The sequence below is a fragment of the Miniopterus schreibersii genome (genome assembly GCF_964146895.1).
Source record: "Miniopterus schreibersii genome assembly, chromosome: 3".
NCBI lineage: Eukaryota > Metazoa > Chordata > Mammalia > Chiroptera > Miniopteridae > Miniopterus > Miniopterus schreibersii.
In genome coordinates, this window is record NC_138103.1 from 23,763,115 (window position 1) to 23,790,822 (window position 27,708).

General features: G+C 39.5%; 1 protein-coding gene across 2 annotated transcripts in view; it reads left to right on the forward strand.

Moving 5' to 3' along the window:
- The window catches only part of LOC308554744 (S-adenosyl-L-methionine-dependent tRNA 4-demethylwyosine synthase TYW1), a 115,818-nt gene that overhangs the window by 83,901 nt on the left and 4,209 nt on the right, over positions 1 to 27,708 (forward strand). For both annotated transcript variants that reach the window (XM_081132247.1, XM_081132246.1), the window contains exons 14-15: positions 11,021 to 11,131; positions 20,504 to 20,671. In XM_081132247.1, the coding sequence (XP_080988373.1) occupies positions 11,021 to 11,131; positions 20,504 to 20,671 (279 nt within the window). The remainder of the gene's footprint in view (positions 1 to 11,020; positions 11,132 to 20,503; positions 20,672 to 27,708) is intronic.

The window sequence follows — 27,708 nt, forward strand, 5'->3', positions numbered from 1 at the left end:
CACACAGTGGGTAAAAAAGGTGTCTTACCTTGGACAAGTTAGAAATGTTAAAAATCATGTAAATAGAATTTGAGTAACCCTTGGAGTTTATTAGCTTTATCTCCACCAGTTTTAGAGTTTTTCTGATGAGATATCTTCTAGATTTGGAGGTTGTTAAAATACCCCCCCCCCAAAAATAAAACCCCCCACAAAAAACAAAAAACCCACCTCTCGGCAGGGGATATGTCAGTCATCTTACTCCTAACTCATGAAACTCATCTAAAGATATTGGGAAACCCTGAGTTCGGCAACTGAAGGAAGCCTTCATTTTATATTACCATAAAGAACATTTTTATTTTTTCCTATTCCTGCCTCATGATGGAAAATTATCATATTTTGACTTTATGTACTTTGAACATGTCTGGTAGGCACTGAAGACACCGGAGAATTCTTCAGTTGTAGGTCCATTTGTGTATTTAGAACCCAGTTCAAGTGCATCGTCCCCATTTTTCCCAGGAGAAAGGCAGCGATTATATTTGGACTCCTGGTTGCCAGTTTCTAGGGGTGGTAGGTTGTAGGGACCGAGGACAAAGATGGGAGGAGGCCTGGAGACCACATTAGTTCCCAGAACTTAACTCTTTATGATCTCTCTCTTTTTTAAATCCCCAACCGAGGATATTTTTTCCATTGCTTTTTCAGAGAGTGGAAGGGGCAGAGAGAGAGAGAAAGAGAAATCAATGTGAGAGAGACACATTGATTGGTTGCCTCCTGCACATCCCCCCTGGGCATCGAGCCTGCAACCAAGGTACATGCCCTTGGCTGGAATCGAACCCGAGAGCCTTCAGTCCATGGGCCGATGTTCTAACCGTTGAGCCAAACTGGCCAGGGCGCCTTATAATCTCTGAGGGAAGCAGAGAAGTACAGTTTACAAAACCACCTCCTGCTCATCTTTTTAGATGGTCCCATTTAGTGGAGTTGCATTTTTTAAAAAATTGATTTTTAGAGAAAGAGGAAGGCAGAGGGAGAGAGAGAAACATGACATGAGAGTGAAACATCAATCGACTGCCTCCTGCTTGCCCTCTACCTGGGATCGAACTGGAAATCCCGGCATGTGCCCTGACCAGGAATCCAAACCGGTGACCTTTTGGTGCACAGGACAAGCCCAGCCAACTGAGCCACACCAGCCAGGGTGAGTGGAGTTGCTTTTTTTTTTTTTTTTTAAATGTTTTTTTATATATCTTTATTGATTTCAGAGACAGGAAGGGAGAGGGAGAGAGAGAGATAGAAACATCAATGATGAGAGAGTCATTGATCAGCTGCCTGCTGCACGCCTCTTGCTGGGGACCGAGCCCGCAACCCAGGCATGTGCCCTGACTGGGAATCGAACCTCCATATCCTGGATCCTAAAGTGATGCTCAACTGCTCAGCCATGGCGACTGGGCTGGAATTGCATTTTGAATACAGTGGTTTCTTTACCAAAAGTAAAGATTATATTTTAAAAATTCATGTAGTAGGAAAAGTCAAGTTTGAAGAATTTAACACTTAAAGGAAAATTTAGATTGAAGTTGGGAATTACAGTGAATCAGTAAAAGCCCCTCTAAGTACTGTGTTCATTAAATAAAAGGACAAAGGAAGTAATAACATCTTACAAATCTTTAATTAGTAATGAGTACTGTTCAATTAACTTCTACTTCTCTGTTACTTGCTTGCAGTAACATTTTCAGACTCCCCTGCAGCAATCACATGATAACTGCATATTTGTTTTCCTCTGTTTGTGCATAGTAAGTAAAGCCTTTGCTTTTTTTCTCTCCTGTCTGACCCATGACTAAGTTGTTGACTTTCAGGTTCCACTGTGATTTAAGAAAGCCAGAGAAATTGATGCTTGAAATTAAAAACCTGGGGGTAAATTTTATTTAATCCCTTTAGTCTGTCTATCATGTTTTAAAATGTGTTCCTTAACACACAGAGTCAGCTGCCTGTAGTGCCCCCCATGGTAACTTTACTCCAGAACTCACCAAGATTTAGGGAAATTAGTACTTCCTGTCTCCTGATGGGGTCTGAGGTGCATTTTTAAGGCCTGGATTTGTTTTGTCCTTTTAATTCTTCCTCATGACTATAATCCACTAACCTCCACTGCCCTACTCTTTACTTTCTGTCCTTTTTTCCCCTCTTACTAATACCCAGGCCTCTCTTTTTTCTAACATCTCCAATGGTAGTGGTTCAAAATCCCTGTATGTTCATATTTAAGGAAAATATATACAAAAGTAAATGTAGGGCATACAAGTGGTAGGATTTTACAAACGAGAAACTGGTGATCGAGGCGCAATGACTGTGTCCAGTGGCAGAATCTGAAAGCAGTTATTTCCAGGAGGAATAGTAGGGACTGCTGTGGGGTCGGCAAACTGTAGCCCTCTGCCCAGATCTGGGTTGCGCCTGTTTTTATAAAGTTTTATTGGAACACAGCCATGCCTCATTTACATATTCTCTATGGCTGCTTTCCTGCTATTCTGGCAGTGTGGGGTAGTTGCCACATGTAACATTTAGCTCTCAAAGCCTGAAACATTTACTGGCTAGCTCCTTACAGAAAAAGTTTGCAGACACTGGATTAGACTCCCCACCAGGATGTTTAGAAACTACTCTACTGGGCTCTGCTCGCTACCTGTCTTGTCTAGAGCTACTTCCTAGCTGGTCTTCCTAGGCCCTACCTGTCTCGTCTAGAGCTCCTTCCTAGCTGGTCTTCCTGGGCCTGGCACTGCTCGCCCTTACCCCCTCCTTTTCTTCTTGATTTATTTTAGAGAAAGGAGGGGAGAGTGAGAGAGAGAAACATCGGTGAGAGAGAAACATCGATTAGCTCCCTCCTGCATGCCCCTGCTGGGATTGAGCCTGCAACCCGGGCATGTACCCTACCAGGAATTGAACCCGTGACCTCCTGGCTCATGGGTCGACGCTCAGCAGCTGAGCCACGCCAGCCGGGTACCACCCCCACCTTGAGGCTCCTCCTGTGGTTTCTTAGAGCATCGCACTCGTCTCCTTTTCTTTCTCGCTTTGCGGCCTTTCCCCCTTTAGGCTTCTTCCACCTTTTCAGTGGAAGTGCTTCCCGAACTCTAGTCCTCAGGTTTTGTCCTTGACCTTATGATCTTGCTCGAGCACATTCTTCTCCCTCACCTCTGCCCCAGCCCTGCCATTTCCCCTTGTGGAGCCTGTGTCCTGTTTTCTAACTGCCTCCTAGACACACTCACCAGTTGTTTCATAGGCACTTTGGAATCTCAATGAGGGACACTAATTACCCAGCAAGGGTCTGCCACCCAAAGTGCACAGGAGCCAAACGACGGCTTTGGTGTTTGAGAAAAGAAAAAGCTTTTATGGTGAAGCCCACAGGCATGGAGACAGGAGGCGAGACCCAGCTCTGCCTCCCCCAAGAGGTTTGGAGTTACCTTTGAAGGAGGAGGTGGGGAAGGTACGCGTATCCTACAGTGTTCATTATTTTGGCATAATGAGAGCCTGGTGCACAGGAGCTAGGGGGTCCTGGTGTTTCATGCGTCGCATGTTTGAATTTGAGGGGCGGGTGTTTAGTATGTAGTCCAGTGTGGATTTCCACCTGGTGACACTGAAATGTGATTCTATGTTGAGTTCTTTTCCTAGTGCCCATCTGGCTGTCCGACTGCCTGGTTTGGGGACTTGTTCTGTAATCTCTGAAAAAGAGCTTAGTGTCACCTTAGGAAGAGACAAGGCCAGTTTAGACTAGTTCTGTGGTTGCACTGAGCTGTCTTCTCAAGCTGCTTTCCTCCTCTCCCTGTGTTTAGTGGCACTGCTATTCTCCAGCCACCCCTCCTCAGGCGGAATTCATTTTCACTCCTAATTCACACTTTTCATAGTTGCCAGATGATGTGTTTCTTCTATTTCTTGGGCTCTCCTCTAATTATCAAGCAATGCATGCTGAGTGTATGCTCTTTCAGCCTTATGCATATGTATGTATGTATGTATATATTTATAGGTCATATTGTATATGTTGGTTTGTAATCTGTCATTTTAAGAAAAGAATTATCTCTTTCTATTTGAATACAAATAATTTTACCTCATTCTTTTAAATGGCTGCACCTTATTTTATGGAAATTTTCTCATTTATTTAACCATTTCCTGATTGATAGTTATTTCCATTTGTTATAAACAGTTGAACATGTTTTTATTTATTTATTTAAAAAAATATTTTTACTGATTTTAGAGAGAGAGGAAGAGAGAGGGAGAGAGAGAAACATAGATGTGATAGAGAAACATTGATTGGGTGCCTCCAATATGGTCCAGGACTGAACCTGCAACCTGGGCATGTGCCCTGACTGTGAATTGAACTGGCGACCTTTTGATGCACAGGACAATGCTCAACCAACTGAGCCACACCGGCCAGGGACATGTTTTTATTTTTTTAATGAACTTGTATTTTAGAACAGTTTTAGGTTTAGAGAAAAATTGCAAAGATAGTACAGAGAGTTCCCATGCACCCTCTACCCACCCACTTTCCTCTATTATTAATATTCTACATTTCTGTGGTATATTTGTTATAATTAATGAACCAATATTGATGCATTAAATTCATACTTCATTCAGATTTTCTTTTTCAGTTCCAAGATCCCTTCTAGGTACTGCATTTCATTCAGTAGTCTCTTCTTGGTAGGCTTCTCTTGGTGGTTCTTTTTTCCAGCTTTCCTTGTTTTTGATGCTTTGACAGTTTTGAGGAATACTGATGAGGTATTTTGTAGAGTGTCCCTCAACTGGGACTTGTCTGATGTTTTTCTCACGACCTGACTGTGGTTACGGGTTTTTGGGAGGACGACTGCAGAGTTCAAGCTTGTATACATTTGGGTTCTCCTTGTGCCGTAAAGTTCTCTGGTTTTGATTAATGCATAGAGTCTTGTGTCCACTATTATAGAGTCATATAAGACAGTTTCACTGCGCTAAAAAATCCCCTGCCTGTCACCTGTTCAAGTCTCCACATCAATTCCCAAATCCCTGGCAACCACTGATCTTTTTACTCTCCGTAGTTTTGCATTTTTCAGTATGTCATATCATTGGAATCATAGACTATGTAGCCTTTTAAGGCTGTTTTTTCCCCCCACTTACATATATGCATTTAAGGTTCCATGTCTTTTCATGGCTTGATAGTTCATTTCTTTTTGTCACTAATAATATTTGTATGGGTAGGACGCAGATTAGCTATTCACCTGTTGAAGGACATCTTGGTTGCTTCCAGTTTTGGGTGATTGTGCAGATAGCTGCCATAAACATTTGTGTGCAGGTTTTTGGATGAACGTAAGTTTCAGATTAGCTGAGTAAATACCTAGGAGCAGCATTGCTGGGTTGATGATAAGTCTGTGTTTAACTTCATAACAAACTGTCTTCAAAAGTGAATGTCGCATTTTGCACTCCCCGTAGCCACAGAGAGTTCCTGTTGCACTGAATCCTCGTTAGCATTTTGTATTGTTTAGTTTCAGCCTTTCTAACAGCCATGAATATTATTGAGGATCCCTTGTACAGAAATGACTCATCACTTCTGTCTTGCTTTTTGCCTTTTGATAGTTTGCTTGTAAAGTGTCTCAATTTGAATCTTTTTGAGTTTATCAAACTTGAAGTTCACTGAGCTTCTTGGATGTGTAGTCATGTTTTTCATCAAATTTTGGAATTTTTTGGCCATTCTTTTTTCAAATATTCTTTTTGCCATTTTCTCCTCTCTTTCTGAAACTTACATAATGCATATGTTGGAACACTTAATGGTGTTCTATAGGTCTTTAAAAAAGAAATGTAAATAATAAACCTACAACCCTTCTCTTCCTCAGAAGTAAGCATTATTAATGGCTTGCTGTGTTTTCTTTTATGATTTATTTTCCTGTTGGATCACATTTTCTTTACTGAGTCTTAAAACATTGTCTTTGCCCTCCTTCCTTGATCTATATTAAGGTTAAAATTAGTTGGTTATTTAGTTAATTTATTTGGGGATTAATTGTATAACAGGTTTCCTGCTTATTTTCTTTGAATATTAAAAATGCTTCATTTGGCTACATCATGAGTTATATCTTTGAATTTAATTTCTCATTGTTTGCTTATTTGACCTATCACATTGACCCATTTTGTTTTATCTCCCATAAATAGTATAAAACTTAGTTAAAGCATAAATAGAGTAGGCATGGTTTCTAAGGACTCTGATAGATTGCCCAATTTCTAGTAGAGGCATTAAATGTTCCTTTGCATTTAGAAACATTGGTCTTCAATGAGGGATTATTTTAATTTCAAGTTTTTTGTTTTAAGTAGCTTCAATTTAATTTTTTGACAAACATAAGATTTGGTCAATATTCTATTGGTTTCTATAGATTGAGCAGACAGTTCAAAAGGCAGGAGTGGTAGAGTCCTACCTCTGCTGCTTTCCTGGCTCCTCTCCTCTTTTGGTATTACTATTGTTGCTAATTTCTTTTCTGACTCTGGTTTTCTTTATTTACTAGAGTAGAATGTACGTAAATTACGCAACAGTCAGCACTTTGCTTTGTTCACCGCTGTAACTCTAGCGTCTAGAACTGTGCCTGGCATACAGAGGGACCCAGTGGCCACTGGTCGAATTGATGCCTCTGTGAAAGAATGAGTCGTGTAGCCGCTGCTGGTGGTGGTTATGGTAGCTAGAATTTATATATACTTTTCCAGGTGCTGGCTATGTTCTAAGTCCTTTATTTCTTTTAGTTCTTTTAACTTTATAACAGTAATATTTGATATAGATACTGCTACTCTTCCTCCTTTAGAAAGGCACAGAGCTCATGTTAAACCCACGCAGTTGACTCCAGGGCCCGGTAGCTTAATTGCTCCTCTGACTCTTTCCCTCTTCTTACACTTCTCCTCTCCTCTCCTGGCCTTTCTGACTACTCAGGCCTTTCCTACTTTGCATCTAACCCTTTCCCCGCGCAGTTCCCTTTGATAAAATAAGCATTTAACATTTACCTTTGAAATTTTACCTCAGTTTTCATTACATACATGTATTTTCAGCCCATGCATTGCTTCCTTCTAAGAAACATACGTAAGTTAAAACTCGTGTTTCATTCAGTGTAAATTGTAGAGGGAAACAGCTACTCCTCTGGCCACATGGCCCAGCTGCTCACTTAATGTGATGCTACTTTTAGCCGCTTCTCCCCTTCTCCCCTGTATTACTTTGTTGTGCCCGCTGCTGGGAGGAAGTCTGAGGTTCTCAAACAGAAAATACATGAAATTATAATATGCCAACTTCTTGACATTTTTTACAAATCACAGTATAACATTTTCCAAATCACACGGTAGCGTGAACAGTGCGCAGCTGACCCGCTGAGCGGCCCTTCGCTCGCAGGTCCCAGAGCTTCACGCCGCCCATCCCGCGGATTACCAGCCTCCAGCCACGCAGGTTAGAATTACTGATCCACAAACTGAAGAAATAAGTTTCACTCAAATGAAGTTGTTATAATTCAATTTGCACTACCTTCTTTTCTTTTTAACAAAAAGGATAAAATAACAGTTTTTTTTGTTTGTTTGTTTTTGCAAAGGAAATTCCAGCTCTTACCTTTCACGCAGCGTCTGTACCCAGTTTTTGTTTTAATCTAATCTAATTGGATTCTAACATTCTTTTCTTCTATAGACTTTAGGAGCTGCTTTAACTAATTCTAAACAGACTTTAAATAAAGTCTCTGAAACCATTTCATTGAGCAAGCTCCCCACAGACACAGGGAGACCCAGAATGTGAAGTTGAGAACTTGAAATCAAGTCTAATAAAATCAAGTCTAATAACATTCTTTTTTCAGTAATTCCCATAGTGCTTTTCTTTGTCTTTGGCAATCTGAACATAAGTATGTTATATATTGAAAGGTAAATGTACTAAAATTACTTCTATTGATCAAAACATATGAAGAAAGTAAAAAGGAAAGCCATAGAGTGGATTAAAATATTCCCAATACATTTATAACAGAGCTCTTATATCCAGAATATATAAAGAATTTGGAAAAATAATCAGCAGGCAGAAGATATCCCAACAGAGAGATACTGAAAACGCTTGAATAGGTACTTCATAAGAGTAGAGAGAGCCAAATGGCCAGAAAGGTGCTCAGCTTCGTCAGTAGCCAGGCAGTCAAGCAGTGTAAGGAGCTAGAATGGAGAAGACTCACCGCACCAGGTGTTGTTGAAGACGAGAAACAACTGGAGCTCTGATACTCTGCAGGTGCGAGTGTGGTAAAGGTCTTTGGAAACCAGATTGGCAGTATCTGCTAAAGTTGAATGCATATCCATCCTATGATGTGCACACCTAAGAAAAAAATGTGTGTCCTTGTGCATTAAGAGTATACAACATCGAATGACAGAACCAAGGCATAAAAGAATATATGGTTCCATTTATATAAATTTCAAACATAGGCAAAAATCTAAACTATAATGTTAAAGTCAGGATGTTAAATATATCTGGGGCAAAGGGAGTTGATAAGTGACTAGGTGACGGGTGTTTATGTTAATTTTTTGAGCTATACATTCATGTTTTATGTACATTTCCCTTTGTGTGTTTATTTTACAATTTTAAAATGTTTAGCAAAGTAAGAGAGTCTGCCCTGGATTCATACCACTTTGGTTCATATCCCAGTTTTGTTGCTTTCCAGCTGTGTAATTTTGGGAAATTTATTTAAAAGCTCTAGGCCTCAATTTCATATCTGTAATGTAAAGATAATAAACTTATTTTGTAAGAACTGTTGTAAAGATTAGGTAAATATTGGAGTTTTTGCTAAGGTATTAAGCACTTACAACAACAGCTGGCATACAGTAAGTTCTGACTCATTGCTGACTTCTGCTGTTGTTATTATTGTCGATACCATTGCCAGTTTATTTGATCAAAGGAATCTTAAGCTTCTCTTGGAATTATATTATATTTATAAATCCATCATGGCTCTCCGCGTAGGTGAGTTTTTGTTATGGTCTCAGAAAAGTTTATTTTATTCACTGTCCATGTTGTTTCATAAATTAATCATTTTATAGATGATGTAGTTTACAATTGTAAGGAGAATTTTCTTTGCCCTGTATTTTGTAATTGTACATGTAGTCTATATGTAGCCTAGAATGGCATAGGGTAGCTAATACTTGGTATGACTAATTGCTGCCAGGCTTGGTTCTAAGTGCTACAGGGGTTAGCACTTTTAATCGTGTGTAAAACCTGTGTTTTACACTGGTAGAAACTGAGAACAGGGATTCAAGATAGCTAGTGCATGGTCTGGGATTCATGTTGGCCCCAGAGTCCACATTTACCCTACTACTCTATGCCAGGAAAGCTGCTCATTTTTTTTCTTTTTATTTGGTAACTGACTACTTTTCCTTAATCTGATTTTTAGTTAATTTTCTTTGATTTCTAAGAAGCCAGTTATATCATTTGCAAGTAATTATTTTTTTGTATACTATTCAATAATTCTTATTATTGCTTTGATTTTGACTTTCAGAGAAGTGCTTATAAAATTAATAGAATGGACAGTCTTCTGTTAGTCTAAATGAAAATGCCTCTGTTTTTTAAACCATTAAGAAACATTGACTATTAACTGGACAGTGTTTTCTTTATGTTAAGGGTGTATTTTTAAAATTATTGAGTTTACCAAATGGGTTTTGACATATTTATTGTTTTGAAAATTAAAAAGTACATCCTTAATGTAAATTAGGGGTGGTTCTTAAGCTGTATCAAATGTCTTTGTGTATCTATGCAGATGATCACATGGCTTTTCTGTGTTGAATTGTTAATGTATTGAATTGTATTAATATATAGCCTAATATTGAAGCATCTTTGCATTCCTAGAATTTTTAACATGTTGAATTTTTTTGCTAAAATTTCTGTAAGAGTTTTGCATCTATAAGTACAAGTGAGATTGGTCTGCAGTACTCTACCGTTTTGTTGGGTTTTGGCATCGGGTGAATTCTGGCTGTGCAAAGGGAATCTGGATGGTTTCTGTCCATTATATCCTGCATTGTAAAAATAATTTTTGAGTACATTTTCTGGTATGGCTGCTTAATATTATTTGCTAAATATCTCTTGGTTTTTTTTTTTTGTTTAAGGTCTCAAATGTTTCTTCTTTTATACTAATTATGGATTAGTGTGAAAATCTTCAAACATAGACAAAAGTAGAGAGATTGGCATCACTTTGTTCCTCTCTTACCTCACTTTTTCTCAAGAGTATTTTGAGCCTTGCTACTTAAAACATGGCTTGAGGTTTAGCAGCGTGGATATTACCAGGGATTTTGTTACATATGAATGGATGTAATCATGTACACATAAGCACATGCATCCCATCACCTTGCCATATTCTGTTGGTTACAGGCAAATCACAGGTTCTGGCCCCACCATTGCTTTAGATTTTAAACTGTCTTTGATGTTGTTCTGAGATGTTTAAATAAGTCTTTGAACTTTTAATTTGTTTTGAGTCCTGTAAGGGAGCTGCAAAGTCAAAGGGTATAAACTTTTTTAAGGCTTTGATGACTATTGTCTAATTGCTTTTCAGAAAATCAGTACCTCTGAGTTATGTGGTAAACAAATGGCAACATTGACAGTTCATAAATGTGCTCTTTCTGCCAACAAGAGATCATTAAATAATGAGAAGGCAGGAAAGAGGACAAGAATAATTAGAAATTCTTATCATAAACAACATGAGTGATTGGTACCTGAAAGCCTGAAGGTTATTTGAATTAATTTTTGACAGTCTGAAACTATTTCGTCAACTTACTGTTCTTTACTAAATCGAATTCAATGTGTATTTATCAAGAAACTTTTGGGTGCCTAATAGTGTTAGATATTGTGAGTGAAAGAAGAGAAATAGGCCAGCATCTTTGCCTTTATAAGGCTGTTGGGAATCTTATTACTTTGTTTACACTTTTTTCATCTTTCTATAAAATATAACTTCAATTTATAGAAGTTCATGCTGCCTTTCACCTTACCTGGGTTCTCAATGGTTGAAGAGATTTGAAAGTTTTCCTAGGTGTAACTTTTACCAAGATAAAAACAAAGTTGGCTTTTCCTTTGTTTTAGCAACAACGCACTGTCTACAGACTGACTCTCGTTAAGGCGTGGAATGTGGATGAACTGCAAGCCTATGCTGAGCTGGTGTCTCTGGGGTGTCCTGACTTCATCGAAGTGAAGGTGAGCCCCTGCTGGCCGCTGCCGTGCACATTTCCTGTGATGCTTTGTTGACCATCCTAGAGTTAAAAATCTTTAAAACTCTACAGAAGGTCCCAGATGTTTTATTTATTTATTCAGAAATATTAATCAAGAATCTGGCACTGTTCTAGTCATTGGGGATAGTAGCAGTAAAGATTAACCATTTGTTCTCACAAAACTATTATTTCAGTGTTAGGCAATCAACACAAACTGAATAATTAAAAACTATATACAGTTGATCCTTGAACAGTGCGGAGTTAGGAGCACACTTGAAAATTTGTTTATAACTTTTGACTCCCCAAAGGCTTTTAACTACTAATAGCCTACCGTGTCCAAAGTCTTATTAATAACAAACAGTTGGTTAACATATATGTTATATGTGTTATATGCTGTATTCTTACAATAAAGTAAGCTCTAGGGAAGAAAATTTTATTAAGAAAATCATAAGGAAGAGAAAATACATTTACAGTATTTATTGAGAAAAATGCTCCTGTAAGTAAGTGGACCTGTGTAGTTTAAACCCATATTGTTCAAGGGTTAACTGTAGTAACATTAATATGCTGAGAAAGAAAAGTGTTGTAGTGAGTAATTGGTTGGTTTTAAAATAAATTTTTATTGTGAGAGACTTCAAACATATGAGAAGTAGAGACACTGGTCTAATGAAACCCATTCATCCGTCACCCAGATTCAGAAATTGACTCATGTTTCAGCTGTGTCCCTACCCATTTTCTCACTTTTATCGTATTATTTTGAAATGAACCCCCACATTATATCATTGATCCATAACTGTTTATATAACTCTCAAAGACATGCACTCATTTTAAATACTTATTCAGAAGACTGTTCTCATAACTAAATAACAATAATTTTTGAGTATTGGAACATACAAGGTTTCAAACTGGACCAATTATTTCAACAGCATTTTTGAATCTGGATCCAAATCAGGGCCATTCCTTGTAAATGCAGTATTTTTCTCTTACATTTCTTTGAATCTAATTTCTCTTCATATGTTTTCACCCCCTTGTAATGTATTTTGTTGAAGAAAATGATTATTTACCCTGGCTAGTTCCCTATATTATAGATTCTGCTGATTGTATTATCTTCTGCTTCCTATATTTCCTGTGGCTTGGTAGCTAGATCAAGAGAAGATTGATCATATTTGTGTGTGTGTGTTTGCATTTCAAGATTATTTCATTGGTGGTTTTGTATATTTTTTTTATTGTAGTGAAGGAAAGGGAGAGGTAGAGAAAGAGAGAGAAAGAGAGAAACACCCATATGAGAGAGCTACATGCCCCTGATCAGGGATCGAACCCTCAACCTAGGTATGTGCCCCGACTGGACAGTTGCAACCTTCTGGTGCACGGGACGATGCTCTAACCAACTGAGCCACACTGGCCAGGGCTTTGCCAGTGTTTCTTTGGGATGGATTCTTATACGTGGAATGATGTATCAGAGGGTAAATGCAGGTATTGTTTTGCTAGGTATTGTGGTTGGCTGTTCTAGATTTCATAAACTAGAAGGCTTTTCTAAGAAGATGACTTTTTCAAAGCTGATACCTAAATACTAAGAAGCAACACAACATGCAAAGGCTTGGGGTCAGAGCATTCTGGCAGGCGGCACAGGTGGTATACAGAGGTCCCACGTGTCTCTGTGCAAGGTTGGAGTTGGTAGTGACAGCAGATGAATCAGAGAGGTGGGCCGGGGCCAGACTCTGTTAGGCTTTTCAAGCAAGGATAAGAAAATTGGAGCTTATACTAGTTACAAGGCTACTGCTTAATCCAAGCAAGAGATGTGATGGTTGGGGAAAGTCATTGGTAATATGGTTGGAGAAGAGTGGCTGCACTTGGGATGCATTTTGGAAGGAAAACCAACAGAACATATCGCTGGATGACAAGCAGGGAGTGAAGGAACAAAGGGGATTAAGAACAGCACTGGGCTTTTAAGCTTAAACGATCGTGTGGATGTGGAACAGTCTGCTGAGATGGGAAGACCAGTGCACGGGGAGGTAAGTTTGGGAAGTAATTTCATGTGTTCTTTGTTAGCCTTACTACATTTGAGATATTTTTTAAATTTCCAAGTATAGGTTCAAATAGGCCATAGGTTATATAAGTTTGGAGGTCAGTGATAAGACAGGGCCGGCAGTAATGATTTGGGAGTCATCAGCATGAGATGGTAGTTAAAGCTATGGAGTGTTAAGAGGCAAATGGCTTTCTTAGACAACTAAGAACCCGTAGAATGAGAGAAAGTGACCCGAAAATGCTCCCAGTTTCTGAAAGCTCCGCTCTTCAGTTTATGTTTATGAAGTTGAGTGTACTCTATGTTGTATCAGAGGGTACTTCAGAGTTTTACAGCTGTCTTTTAGTAAGTTCAGCTTTCTGTTACTGTCCTCTGGAGGGTTGGGAAGTGGGGATAGGTGGAAGAAATACTGCTGTCTGAGTGTGTGGCATTTCGTCGCTAGGCAGGTCAAAGACACTCTTTTCTTTGAAATTGCTCTTAATGACTAACAATACAGAGATGCAGACTACATCTGAAATGTATGTGTCGGCTTAAGTAAACCTTGCCAACGTCAGGGACTGGTGGTGTTTTAATTTATGATTTGGCTCTTACAGAATGCTGCCTCAGATTAGTTTGCAGTAGAACCCCTGTTACAAAGCAACTTGGCTGGGTCACATGTCACCTATTTTCATTTTCCTTCCTTTCTTTCCTTTCATGTTTTCTATAAGGAATGAGATACTTTGTAATCTGAAAAGAATCAACCAATAGTATTTTTTTTAAAAAAAAGATGGCTACTGTGTAAACAGCGTAATTATTTGATGGTTCATTTTTAGTTGGGCATGCTAGGAACATAACTAGGAAATAGATAAAGCCTTGTGTCTGTAGCTGAGATGTTATAATGACATAGTTTCTTTCAAACAATACTTCCACTTTACTGTTTTATTCCTGCATTCAACAAATATTTTTGAGCTCTCTTCATGTGCCAGACTTGGTCAAAGCAAGGAGATACAAAATTTGATATGGATGTAGCATTTGGCAAATGGATATCTGTCATATTGAACAAGGCAAAGTCTATAAAAGTAATAGAGCTACATTGCAATATTTTATTTTAAAATTCTTGGAGAAATGTGTCATTTAATCATAATTTTAAAATGTCTTACTTAAATGATAGAATATAATGTAATAGAGAACAGCTTGTGTTGTATCAGGGGAAAGCACGGTGATGACCAGCTTGTTTCTTGTAGAGGACCTGCAGTATCACAGTCTGAGGAACTTGGGCCACTGGGGATTGGATTGATACTGTTGTAATTAACCTAGTTATTAATAACAGGGAGGGGGCAAAGGGAAGGCTAAATATTATAGGCATGCCATTTGTGCAGCTTTGCCAGAAAGCTTCACACTCCCCAGGAAGCCACTGGCCCATTCCCTGCAGATCCCTGGGGGAAGGGATTGGACAGGGTGGCGGTGGGGGGGAATAGACGCTGCCAGTAAAGTCTGGGTGAAATAGGGAAGGGACTTGTCAGTCACACCTGGAAACTGGTCTTTGGGCAGAGTAGGTGTGGCCACTGCAAGTGCATAGATTTGAGGTATTTAATCTTCTGAACAAAGAAGTTCGCTCTTTTGTTCTCTTGGCTCCTGGCTCTCTTGGCACTCTCTTGGCTCCCCTGCATTCACCCACGTGGTCCACAGCCATGTGGACCCCACACAATGGGCTAATAGACTATAGCTAGCCTAATGCTGTACCGGACCCAGTTCCAACAAGGAACGGAAACTCTGGGCCCTGGATCCCCAGCTGCACTTCTTCCAGGACTGGATTAAGGGAAATGGGGACTTTGCAAACCCAGGGATGTAACTCAACGCAAATAAAAATTACTCATCCTCCTGTGTGAGTCTCAGAAAATTCTTTTTCTTGAGATATTGTATGGACCGGACCCCCAGCACTCAGTGGGGGGAGGGATACTCCATTTCCACCAATAACAGAATCATGCTTTGTTAAATTCAGCTATCATTTGTGTAATGAGTTAATGAAGTATCTTCCTTTTAACTGAAGTAGGAGAAGGGATGTTCACAGCATAAAGTATGCTACTAAGAAGCAGAACAAGTTATAGAATATTTATTTCATTACATTTTAACTGTATATATTTAGCTATATTTATATAGGAAAAGTATGGAAGGACATATGCCAGATTGTTAACAGTGTTCTGTTTGGTAGAAGGGGAAGGAAAGGCTCAATTTTTATACGTCTGTGTTGTGTTATTTCAGTGAGCATGTATTGCTTTTGTAATTTAGATGAATGAAATGAAACCAGTAAATGGAGAAGGCATGCTTTCCTCTTCAATAGGGCTAAACTATTTAATGTCTGAAAAGGCAACTTTTTGTTGTTGTTGTCTTATTAAAGTGAAATTTTTCTAAAAGGGGGGAGTTTTAAAAATAATAATAATTAACCCTCTCCAAAAAACAGTTGTTGAGAGCTAGCAATATGGCAGGCTAAGATAACCTTAAATTTCTCCAAAACCAAACACATAGAAGTCAATATGTTATGATAAACATGCTAATGAGAACAGCCCGCCTGTCTGGTCTGTAAGCGGATTCCTTAGGGGTTAGAAAAAGAGAGTGCCCTGGTGGTACTCCACAGTGCTGGCAGGAACAAGACTTGGGTTTAAAGGACAGAAGACTAGGCCCTTTTAACTTCAGTGACCTGGGACAAAATTTACCCACCGACACAGAATGGCACTTGGAGACTTATCCCTTTCCTATGCTGTTGCTAAAAAGAACATCTTCCAGGACCTAACCCTCAAAAGGAATAGTACTTCGGGTCACATAGCGGCTCTGAAGGTGGGAAGTTGATAGTACTCATTGGTCCTAGGCTAATTATATGCCTGGCCTCTCTGCAGAAGCAAGCACAGTACTGTTCATATCCTTTGTCTGTGTTTCCTGGACGTGTGTGTATGTGGGAGGTGCCGGAGCCCTTCATAGTCTGCACACACTGGCGTCTCAAGTGGGGAAGATGGGGGAGCACAGGTTTGATACCTCCCTGAAAGATACTGAGAGAGCTGGGACAGGTTACCGTGTCCTTCAGTCTCAACTTCCTAAAGGTTAAAATTAGAATAATAATAGCAATTTAATAGCTTTGTTTTTGAGAAATTCAATGGGGTAATGGGTATGCTTGGATTCAGTAAATGTTTAACTCACTTTCCATTAAGCATATTTATTTAAACTAAATCAATAGAAGCTATTTATTATATTGATTTTCTCTTTTCTTTCACTGCTAGTCTTGTAAAATATTTTTCTGTTATATCCCGTGTAAATTGACATGTATTTTAGCTTCGTTAGGCTTAAGTAGGCCTTTATTTGCTAACCTGAGAATCTTAACTATCTTTATTGGCTTGCTTATTTGTGAAAATGTGTTTCATGTTACAAACATCTGTCTCATTGAAAAACTTTCATAACACAATCTATTTATAAATGAAATACTGCCTTTGTATTCTCTGCTAGCATCACACCTTGAGAACAGTAAGTGCTCAGTACTTATTTGTTGTCAAATGATTTAAAACTCTCTTACCCTTAGCACTGTAACTGTCTACAGAGCTCTCAATCCTTGCACAATGCATCTTGCAAAAGAAATGTTTTAGCATAGCCTTTCTCTTTCTGCATGCAAAGAGAAGGGGTGGTACCAGTTGTTTCTGTACATAGCAGCACCTAACTAGTGTTCATCAGTTGGTTCAAAATCATTAACCAGTAGAAAAATTCTGAGTAATAGGAATGAAATTTTATATTAGATTAGAAAAGAGTGCTGGGGTGTATTATTACAGAAGAATTTGTTGCTTGATCTTTAGATCATTCAGCATAGATTGGTTGGGGGTTCCAGAGAAGAATAGGCTCAGAATTTAGACATATTATCCCAGTTATCTGGTAAGGAGTATGCACAAGATATGATGACATTGAGGTTAGATGAGGTAGGAGTTTCTGACTGGAGATTAAAGAGATGATGGGAGATTTAGCCAGGTAAAGACTGGATGCTGAGTAGGGCAGTTCAATAAGAAGGCCTCAAAGCCATGCTGAGAAGCTTGGGCTGCTTTTGGGGGGGAGCTATTGAAGCATTTCAGGGTATAAGAATGGCATATTATGGGTATATTGCTGCAAAATGTCAGAAGGATATTTCTCGTCAAACTGTAGGAAACAAAAACAGTACCAGGAATCTTTAGACACCCAGCCAGTTTAATGAGAATAGCTAGCAAGCTCCCAAAATACTGCTCGCCCACAGACCTTGAATCCCCAGGTAAAATTTCCAAGTAGCCAGTGAAAGAAGAACTTACGGCCCCCATCTCCTATAGCAGAGCGATCTGTCAGAAAGGCGCCGATGTCATGGTGTGGGCTATGCTTTCCCCTGCTAACCTGAAGGTGCGCAACGGTCCTGTTCTTTAGGACTTCCTTTGGGTCCGCTTGTCACTCCTCAGCCTGGAGATTCTGGAGATTCTGGAGTGAGTGACTGCTTTTCAGTTGCCACATTGTACCCATCTGTTTTCTTTTTAAAAAAAGTAGGTTTAATATTTATTGTTGAAAGTATTACAGACCTCTCCGGTTCCCCCCTCCCCCCACTAACCCCCCCTGCTCCCCTCTAGGCCTTCCCACACTATCCTTTGTCCACGGGCTGTGCATATATGCATATAAATTCTTTGATTAATCTCTTCCTGCCCTCCCCTCCCCTCCCCTCCCTCTGAAATATGTCAGCCTGTTGCATGTTTCAATGTCTCTGGATCTGTTTTGTTCATCAATTTATTTTGTGCATTAGATTCCACATATGAGTGATGTCGTGTAATACTTGTCTTTCTCTGACTGGCTTATTTCCTTAGCATAATGCTCTCCATCCATTTGTTCGAGGTTGTTCTTTTTTCAAAGTTGTGAGGGGAGAAGAACCTGGTGCTGGTGATAAGTGGGGAGGGTGTGCAGTGCGGGGGCGGGATGAGAAGGTGGCACACAGCCATGCTATGAGGGGAAATGAAGTGTTTTTAGACAGTTCAGGGCTAAGTGTGGCCAGGAAAAAAGTCAGGACAAGTCATTGATAGACTAGGGTTTGGAAGAAGCCAAAGCAGAGAGCACCGTAGAGTGAGACATTAGGAGCCACACTGAGTGAGGGCTCCGGGGTCCCGGAAAGTGACTCCACAGACAAATGCACTGAAACCAGTCTGTGCCTGTAGCATTTCTGTCACAGTGAAGGCTCAGGCTCTGTGGGTGGTTCAGCAAATTACATGTACTGCCTACCTCAGAGGACTTTGTTTGGTTACAGTGAGAACTTTTATTTGAAAGGGCTTTGGAAAGTGCTATAAAGCATCATGCAAATGTATGAAGAAGTATTACATGAAGGCATAATAATGAACTGTGGCATTCATTCTTTAATTTCATTTCCAAGCCAAATCTCTCCTTAATATTTCAAGATTTATTATTGCCGAATAAGAAATATTAAAACATTCGCCAAAGCCATTGTCATGAATATAAGATCTTATTTAAAAACCTCTGCTTCAATGAACTAACTTTTTAAATATTAAAAATAAATTCCTTTGAATTAACTACTCCATACATAGCTGTTCATATAATTCATATATCATAAACAGTATTTGAATTGAAGTAGAGTTTACTTTTATGACCGATTTTTATCTATCAAATCATTTTCATGGTTTTTATACATTTGGGTACGTTTAGCACAATTTTTCAGCCATGCTTTCTTAACGATTTTTTAAACTATTTGCTTTTTTAATTCACCAAGAACTCAGACTCAGTTTAATGAATTTAATAAATGATTGGGCTAATAGAGATTTTCTCATTTATTATAACTAAACTGGGTCACCTAAGGTTTATGTTCAGCAGAGGTCACCTCAGTTCATTAGACCAGCAATCCTTTCTGAACAGCCATCTGGAGCACAGTGTTTTGCAGAACTCATCTGAGTTTTCGGCCGAGTCCCAGCTCTGCCATCTGTAGGGTCAGGGTCACTCTGCAGTGTTCATTTGTGGGTTTTTTCATTTAATGTCATTCTACCCCCTTTAATATGTTGTGTGTCTGTGTCTATGTGTGAAAGAGAGAGTGCGTGAGAGACAGAAAGAGAGTAGTGTGAGTGGTGCACGTTGTGTATCTCAGCATCCCCTATTTAGTGATAGCATATCTAGAGTATTCAAGCCATTTGTCAAGGAATTTTGATTCTGGGGTATTTGAATAGCTTACAAAGTTAAGATATCCATCATTATTAGAAAATTAATTTTTTATCATTATGTAATCTACCAAGTAGAGACGTAGCTATGAAACTTTTGGGTTTTATGTGAATGGGCTGTCAGGTAGAGTTCAAAACAGAACCAAAGTTATCTCATTGAATAAGAATTTCTATAGAGGTGAGATACATGTAGGGATACTTAAATGTATTATGTATGTGTATCCACAGAAGTATTTCCTATTTGGCATGATTCTGTGTGTGTGTGTGTGTATGTGTGTGTATGTCTCTCTGTGTGTGTCTATGTGTGTCTGTGTGTATATGTCTGTGTGTGTATGTGTCTTTGTGTGTGTATCCATACACAAAATGCATTACAAAATGATATCCTTAAAGAATAATAATGGGATCCCTATCCAGCCTTTAACAGAAAGTTACCAGCCTCATATCTAAACTGTACTCTGGAGCCTGGCCAGGGTAGTACATGGTTGACCTTCGACCCATGAACCTGGAGATTGTGGTTTGATTCCAGGCCGGGACATATACCCAGGTTGTGGGCTCGATCCCCAATAGGGGGTGTGCAGGAGGCAGCTGATGATTCTGTGTCACCATTGATGATTCTATCTCCCTCCTCCCCTCCTCCCCTTCCCCTCCTCCTCCCCTCCCCCTCCCTTTTTCTCACTCAATAAAAACACTGAAAAGAAAAGAAAATGTACTGGAAAATGGGAGCTAACTTTATTTTCCCAGTGAATAAATTGCTCAGTGAATTTTTATGGGTGTCAACTATGCCTGCAATATTATACTGGGGGACTATAATCCCTTGAGAATTAATCTGTTATAGTACCCAAGTGAATCTGTGTTATTGGTTCAAATATATTATTGTGACTAGACAGCATAGATTGTGATATTACGTAAAGCACCAGCATAGTCATAGAGTGAAAAGAACATCAGTTGGCCCAGAAACTCCAGTGTTGTCCTTGTCACTAACTACTTGTATTAGCTCCTAAGCAAATTTTATCATCTTTGTCTCACTTTCTTCACTTTAAAATACAGATGGGATTGGATTGGATGACCTCTAGACGCCTTACTGGCTCTGAAACTTTCTCTCTGACACATTTGAGCAGGCCTGTAATTGTCTCTAACTATTGTAACATTTCCACAGGGTGTTACCTACTGTGGAGAGAATTCAGCAAGCAGTCTTACCATGGCCAACGTGCCCTGGCATGAGGAAGTGGTACGCTTTGTCCGTGAATTGGTGGATCTGATCCCCGACTATGAAGTTGCTTGTGAACACGAACATTCCAATTGCCTCCTGATTGCTCACAGGAAGGTAAGAGTAATCTGAATATTCATTCTTCTCCCACTCCTATCCTTATATCCCCTTTCTTCTCTTTCCTCTTTGTTTCCCCCTCACCTTATAATAGTGAGTATTGCTTGTTTGTTATCTTTACTAAAAGAGACATTTAAAAAACCCTAAATTCTGTCTGTTGAGCTCATAAAGTCTCCTTTTTGGGTGGAATTACTTCGTGTTTACTCCTCATGTAGCCATTTGAAGTGCTTTCTGGATTATAATTGGTGAATGCTAACAAACAAAAGCAAAACCTCCTTGTAATAACCTCTGGTTCTTTCCCGGAATGACAAAGGAAAACTAAAAAGTAAACAACCTCTATGTGAGTGTTTCTGACTGTCAGAAGAAATATTGAGGTATTTATCACATTTTAGATCACTTTGAATCTTGGACCTCTGGAGAAATTTTTCTGAGATTTTGGTTCATGATTCTTATTTCCATTTTCCCCTTCATTGCTTTTATTAGGCAGAACCAGTGTGTGAATCCATTGTATTTTTAAGTAAATAATGCCTAGCAAATGAAAAATTCAGTTCTTCGTAGACCTGGGCCATTAAAATAAGAAGAAAAACTCTAATCAAGAGGCTAGTGTTAGAGTAGCTATTATAATATGTCCTTAGGGAAATATTTACACAAAAACAATGCAGCATCTGGAATTTGAATCAAAATAATACATGGTGAGGTAATGATGTGTGGATGGATTGAGGGCTGTTGAGGCTAGATGATGGATACATAGAGGTTCATATTACCCTGCCTAGTTTTTTTTTCAAATTCTCTATTAAAAATGCTTTTTAAAAAAAAAGTGGACATGGATGAACTCTGAAAACACCATACTAAGTGAAAAAAGCCAGACACAGAAAGCCACATATTGTATCATTCCATTTATATGAAATGTTCAGAATAGGTAAACCCATAGAGATAGGAAGTAGACTGGTAGTTGCCAGAGGCTGGAGGAAGAACAGATTGGGAAGCTACTGCTAACATCTATGGGGTTTCTTTTTGGGGTGATGAAAATGTTCTTGAATTATATGGTGGTGTTGGTTGTACAAATGTGTAACTATACTACTGAATTGAATTTTATGGTATGTGACTTATATCACCATAAAGGTAGATTAATACCAAAAAGTTAGTAAAAGTCAAGGGTAAGCGACTGTCATACTTATTTGGTGGTGATGAACTCCTTTAGCTTTTTTTTGGTCTGGAAAGCTCTTTATCTGTTCTATTCTAAATATCTGGTTGTAGGGCCTTGCTTTTTATCACTTCGAATGTTTTATGCCATTCTCTTCTGGCCTGCAAAGTTTTTGTTGAGAAATCATCTGACAGACTATAGGAGCTCCCTTGTATGTAACTAACTGCTTTTCTCTTGCTACTTTTAAGATTCTTTCTTTGTCTTTAACCTTTGGCATTTAAATTATGATGTGTCTTGGGATGGGCCTCTTTGAGTTCATCTTGTTTGGGACTCTCTCTCTGTTTCCTGGACTTGTGTATCTCTTTCCTTGGCTAGGTTAGGGAAGTTTTCCATCTTTATTTCTACAATTAGGTTTTCAATCCCTTGAACTTTTTGAGCTGCTGCCCCAGTTCTGGAGCTCAAGGGAACCCATCAGTGAGTAAGTCCAGTCCATGCACAGGCCCTTTAAGACCAGCAGTGCCTACGTCTCCAGCAGCCCTCTGTTGCAGTCTTACTCAGTTGCGATCTCCACTGGTTTTCACTGCCAGAGGTTATTAGGACTTCTCTTCCCAGCCTGGATCCCTGGGCTTGGGAACCCTGTGTGGGGTTGGGACCCTTCACTCCTTAGGGGGGACCTCTGCAGCCTTGATACTCCTCCTGTTTCTTAACCACCACCACACGTGGGTGTGAGACCTGCCTGTTTCACATCTCTGCCCCTCCTACCAGTTGATGTGGAGGCTTCTTTATATCCTGAGGTACAGCACTTCTGTTCAGCTAGTCTCAGGTGGTTCTCAATGATGCTTGTTCTATAATTTTGATGTGGTTGTGGGAGGATGTAAGCACAGCTTTTACCTACTCTGCCATCTTGACCTGAAGTTTATTTAATAAAATATTTTTAAACATTTAAAGTAATAAATAACCTATTCTTCATTATTCTACTTAATAAAATATTCCTTGTGTGAAAGATAATAAAATAATGAGAACAAGACCCTTTGTAAAGAAGTTTGATTTGTTTGTAAAGGAGTTGGGCGCCCATAGAACTGTCTCATCTGGCCAACAAGGCCACTAATCCTTAGCATCCTGGCTTTATTTAGCCAAGGCTGTACCTTAGGGCGCCTGTGCTGTGCTTTTGAGATCATCCATGACCTTTTCAGTTTATAGTAATATTGCATAGATTTGTCTCTTCCCTTACTGTTGGATTTGAGGAAGTTTTGAAGTGGGGTGACATGAAGCATGTTTAACCTCACACTTTGTGATTTGAGGTTTCATTCCTTTATTTATGCAGCTCTGTCTTCAGCATTATTTTTGTGCCAATCAAAATAAAATTTGCCCTTTTAGCTTCTCCTTTTGCATGAAACAGTTTGACTCTTTCTGAGCTATTATTTAATAGGATTATTCTCAGATTGTCTTGAGAGGGAGCATATATAGTTTCACTTTTGTCTTAGCGATCTGATGGCTAATTTAAGAGTAGCTTACTATTACAGATGGAATGCTAATGTCCTTTCAAAATTCATGTGTTGAAGTCCTGACCCCCTGGGGCCTCTGAAAAAGTAATCAAGGCTAAAGGAGGTCATAAGGGTGGGACCCTGATCTGATAGGATTGGTGTTCTTATAAGAAGAGACACCAGAGTCCCCCCCCTCCAACCCACCCTTGTGCACACACTAAGAAGAGGCATGTGAAGCCACAGTGAGAAGATGGCTGTTTGCTGGAAACTTTGTCTTAGGATTCTAGTATCTAGAACTGTGAGAAGCCCTGGCTGGGTAGCTAGCTGATTAGAGCATTGGCTTGATATGCCACGGTTGTGGATTCAATTTCCTCTCAGGGCACATACAAGAAGCAACCAATGAATGCATCAGTAAATGGAACTAGAAATTGATGTTTCTCTCTCTCCCCCTCCCCCTCTCCCTCTCTTCCCCTCTCTCTCTCCCCGTCTCTTCCCCTCTCCTCCCCTTTCATTCTCTCTAAAAAATAAATAAATAAATTTTAAAAAGAGAAAAAATAGAACTGTGAGAAAATGAATTTTTGTTAAGACAGCCTGTCAGTGGTGATTTGTTATGCTAGCCCAAGCGAACTGATATACCTACCGTTTGTTACATTTACTTGTCTTCTAGTTTGTTTTCTTAGACATTAGCAGAGTTGTCAGTTTTCAGATATTAGATTATAGTTGTCGTATCTGTGCAACTAATTTCTTCCAGTTTATGCTAGGTTAAAGTTTTGTAGTCAGAATAGACCAGATGTTCTCCAGACTGCATTAGAGTTAGGAAATCAATTTAGTGTGTTGCTGCCAGCAGTTTTTTAAATGAACTAGATTGCCTCATTTTACTGTCATACACGTTAATGACATATTAACTTCTGTACTAGTTGGAAAATCATCACACTTCCAGTCATATGTACCATGCTTTCTATTGTGAATGCACTCTGCAAACAGTCCATACTATTTTATGGAGCCAATAGCAGCAAAATTTCATCCTGTCTTTCAAGATGGCAATAGAAGAGGTGAAAATTTTTTTCACCATGTCATCCTCTAGCTTTGTTAAGAGGTAAGGAGGAAGAGACCAGGCCCTTGTATGTCCTAAGTAATAATATAAATTATAATAAGTCAGATATATTCACAAAGCGAGCAGTCTTGGCAGGGTTGAATGGGATGGGGGAGGTAGTGCTACAGAAGCAATTATAATATGCTCTTGTTGGGCAAGTTCAAGATACAGTGAAGTCATGTGGCAGAGGAACTGTCATAGTCTCAAGTGATTTGAAAAAACTTCCCAGAGCAAAGGACATTTATGAGGAGACCTGAAGTGTAAGTAGGTGTTTAATGAGACAGAGGGAACGGCATGGAAGTCATATGACGGAGCTAGTTAATGAAGAGCCTCCAGATGGAAGTTTGATATTTAGACTGTAGTCCTAGATAATGGGGCTCAATTCTACTGTTGGTGTAGTAATCTCAAGCAGTCTGCAGAATTTGGAAACAGCAAAAACTGGATTCAGGAGATCATTCAGCTGGAAAACTATTGCTGGGTCCCGGAAGTGAGGGCCTGTGTTAGGGTGGTGTTGGGGCTTGGTGACAGAAATTACGCTAAGGAAGAGTCGATGAAGCCTGGCTGTATTTTGAATGTGAGGGGTCAGGGAAGGGAGGGGCACCTTTGACTCTAGTTTTGAGGTTCAATGCCTGGGGATGACAGTGATTGCTTTCACAGCGCTAGAGAACATTCAAGAGCAGTCTGTCTTGGGAGGAAAAATGACGGGAGATATGGATTTTACGTCTTGAATTATAGAGTTCAAAGAGCCCTTGGGGCACCATTTCAAAAAATGGTCTTATTAGAAGAAAATTTCTCATGATTCATAGATAAAGTTTTCCATTTGTTTGGCATTTTTTCCCCCTAAAGCTCTTAGCTGTTGGGTAAAAAATCAAATGTCATTATGGCATAGGGAATATAGTCAATAATATTGTAATAAGTTTGCACGGTGACAGATGGTTACTAGACTTATCAGGGTGATCCCATCATAAGGTATATAAATGTTGAGTCACTGTGAAACTAGTATAATATTGTGTGCAAACTATAATAAAAATTTTTAAATCAGATGTCATTTAAATTCAGCATATTTCAATATTCTATATCCAGGAAACTATACATTTTTAATCATTTTCTCAGCTAGGACATAAAATTGTTAGTTCACTTGGTTCATAATCAGGTTTTTGTTTTTTTAAAAAGACAGTGGCATAACAGATTTGTCTGTTTATAAATCAAGTATCAACGTGTTATACATTTACACGAATGAATGCCAAATAGATACTTTGAATTAAAAGCCTCCACAGTTCAATTAGTAGTTCCTTCAGAGGCTCCTTAGTGTACTTTCTGTTTTCTTCACTTCTGGTCATTATTCTGCAGTTACTTTTGAGAAGCAATTTCCTTAAGAGAGTACAAATTGGATTATTTCCCTTTATTGAATTGAAATTCTTAACAAAACTTTCCATTAATGAGATATTGTATCCATGTTAGGTTAAAAAGGTTAGCTTGAGTCATTGAGTTAGCATTTCAGAATTGGAAGTCATTGATTAAAACTTCACTAATGCAAGGAAATTTTAGTAATAAAACGGATTCCACTAGGTGCTACTAATACAACCATGAAAATTCATACCAGATAAAAAGTGACAAGAAGGAGGGATCCAAGATTGTAGAGTAGGTGGAAGTTGCACTCACCTCTTCTCATGACCCCATCAAAATTACAGCTAAATTATAGAACAATCAGGCTGGATAAACATCTAAAGACTAGCTGAACAGAAGTGTTTTAACTAAGGATTTACAGAAGAAGCCACATTGAAACTGGTAGGAGGATGGAGACATGAAAAGGGCTGGCCCCACTTTTTTTTAATCTACTCATCTACTGGTGGGCTCTTGGGCTGTTTCCAAATCTTAGCTATTGTAAATTGCTCTGCTGTGAACATAGGAGTGCATAAATTCTAGTTCAGGTTTCTTAGGATATATTACTAGAAGTGGGATCACTGGGTCAAATGGCAGTTTCATATTTAACTTTTTGAGGAAACTTCATACTGTTTTCCATAGTGGCTGCACCAGTCTGCATTCCCAGCAGCAGTGTCCTAGGGTTCCCTTTTCTCCACACCATGGAATACTATGCAGCTGTAAAAAAGGATATCTTACCCTTTGGGACAGCATGGATGGAACTGGAGAGTATTATGCTAAGTGAAGTAAGCCAATCAGAGAAAGATAAGTATCACATGATCTCACTCATATGTGGAATCTAATGAACAAAATTACTGATGAACAAAATAGATCCAGACATATAGAAGCATGGAACAGACTGAGGGATCTCAGAGGAAAGGTGGGGGAGAGATTAATCAAAGAACTTATATGCATATATGCATAACCCATGGACACAAACAGTAGTGTGGAGAAGGCCTGGGGGCAGGGGCGGATGCCAGGTGGAGGGGATCAGTGGGGAAAAAGAGGGGTCATCTGTAATACTTTCAACAATAAAGATAAAATAAAAAGGGCTGACCCCACTCCCATGTGTTGTGGTTGAGAATCCAGCGGGATATTTCAGTTGCAAAGGTTCCCAGCTGAGGAGCAAGGGTTCTTAACCCTACGCCAGGATCTGTAGCTTGGAGCATCAGTGCCGGAAACAGGAGCCTCTATAACATCTGGCTATGAATGGCAGTGGAGCTTATGTCCTCCTTGGTGAATCAGGGCTTATGTCTACCTGGGTGGTGTACAGGTTTCCAGTCAGGAGACAGCTGGAAACCCAGGTGCCCCTTAAAGGGACAGCACACAAAATCTCACTCACAGGCACTCACCCTGGGCTCTGGTGGAGGGACAGCTGCTCAGAGGGTGCCAGAGTCCTACGGGGAGAGACTGAGTTGTGTGGCTTTAGGAAGAGGGCTGGAGGGATGGCTGAAAATGTCCCTGAGTGGAGTTCCTGTCCCATACTACCCATTGTTCCTTGGTGGAGCAGTCCCCTCATATGATATTAGCCTGGGGAGCTATACTAGCCCCAACCCTGATGACTCTCTGAGGCCCCACTCTGCCAAGCTCATGCATGGCTGTGGGCTCTGCCAGAGGCAGTCAGCCTGGGCCTGCATTGCAGTCTTTCTTAAAAATGTTTTGAGGAATTCTGGGTAGTCTCTGGAGGTGCTGGAGTCCCACTGGGGGAGGCAGAGTTGTGTAGCTTTAAGGCAAAGGCTATCTTCCTGCACTCCTGACAAATACCACCATTCCTGTGCAGACCACATGTTAGGACACAAAACAAGTCTCAGTGTGTTTTAAAAGAGTGAAATCATATCAAGCATCTTCTTTGACTATAGTGGTATGAAATTAGAAATTAATTACAAGAAAAACT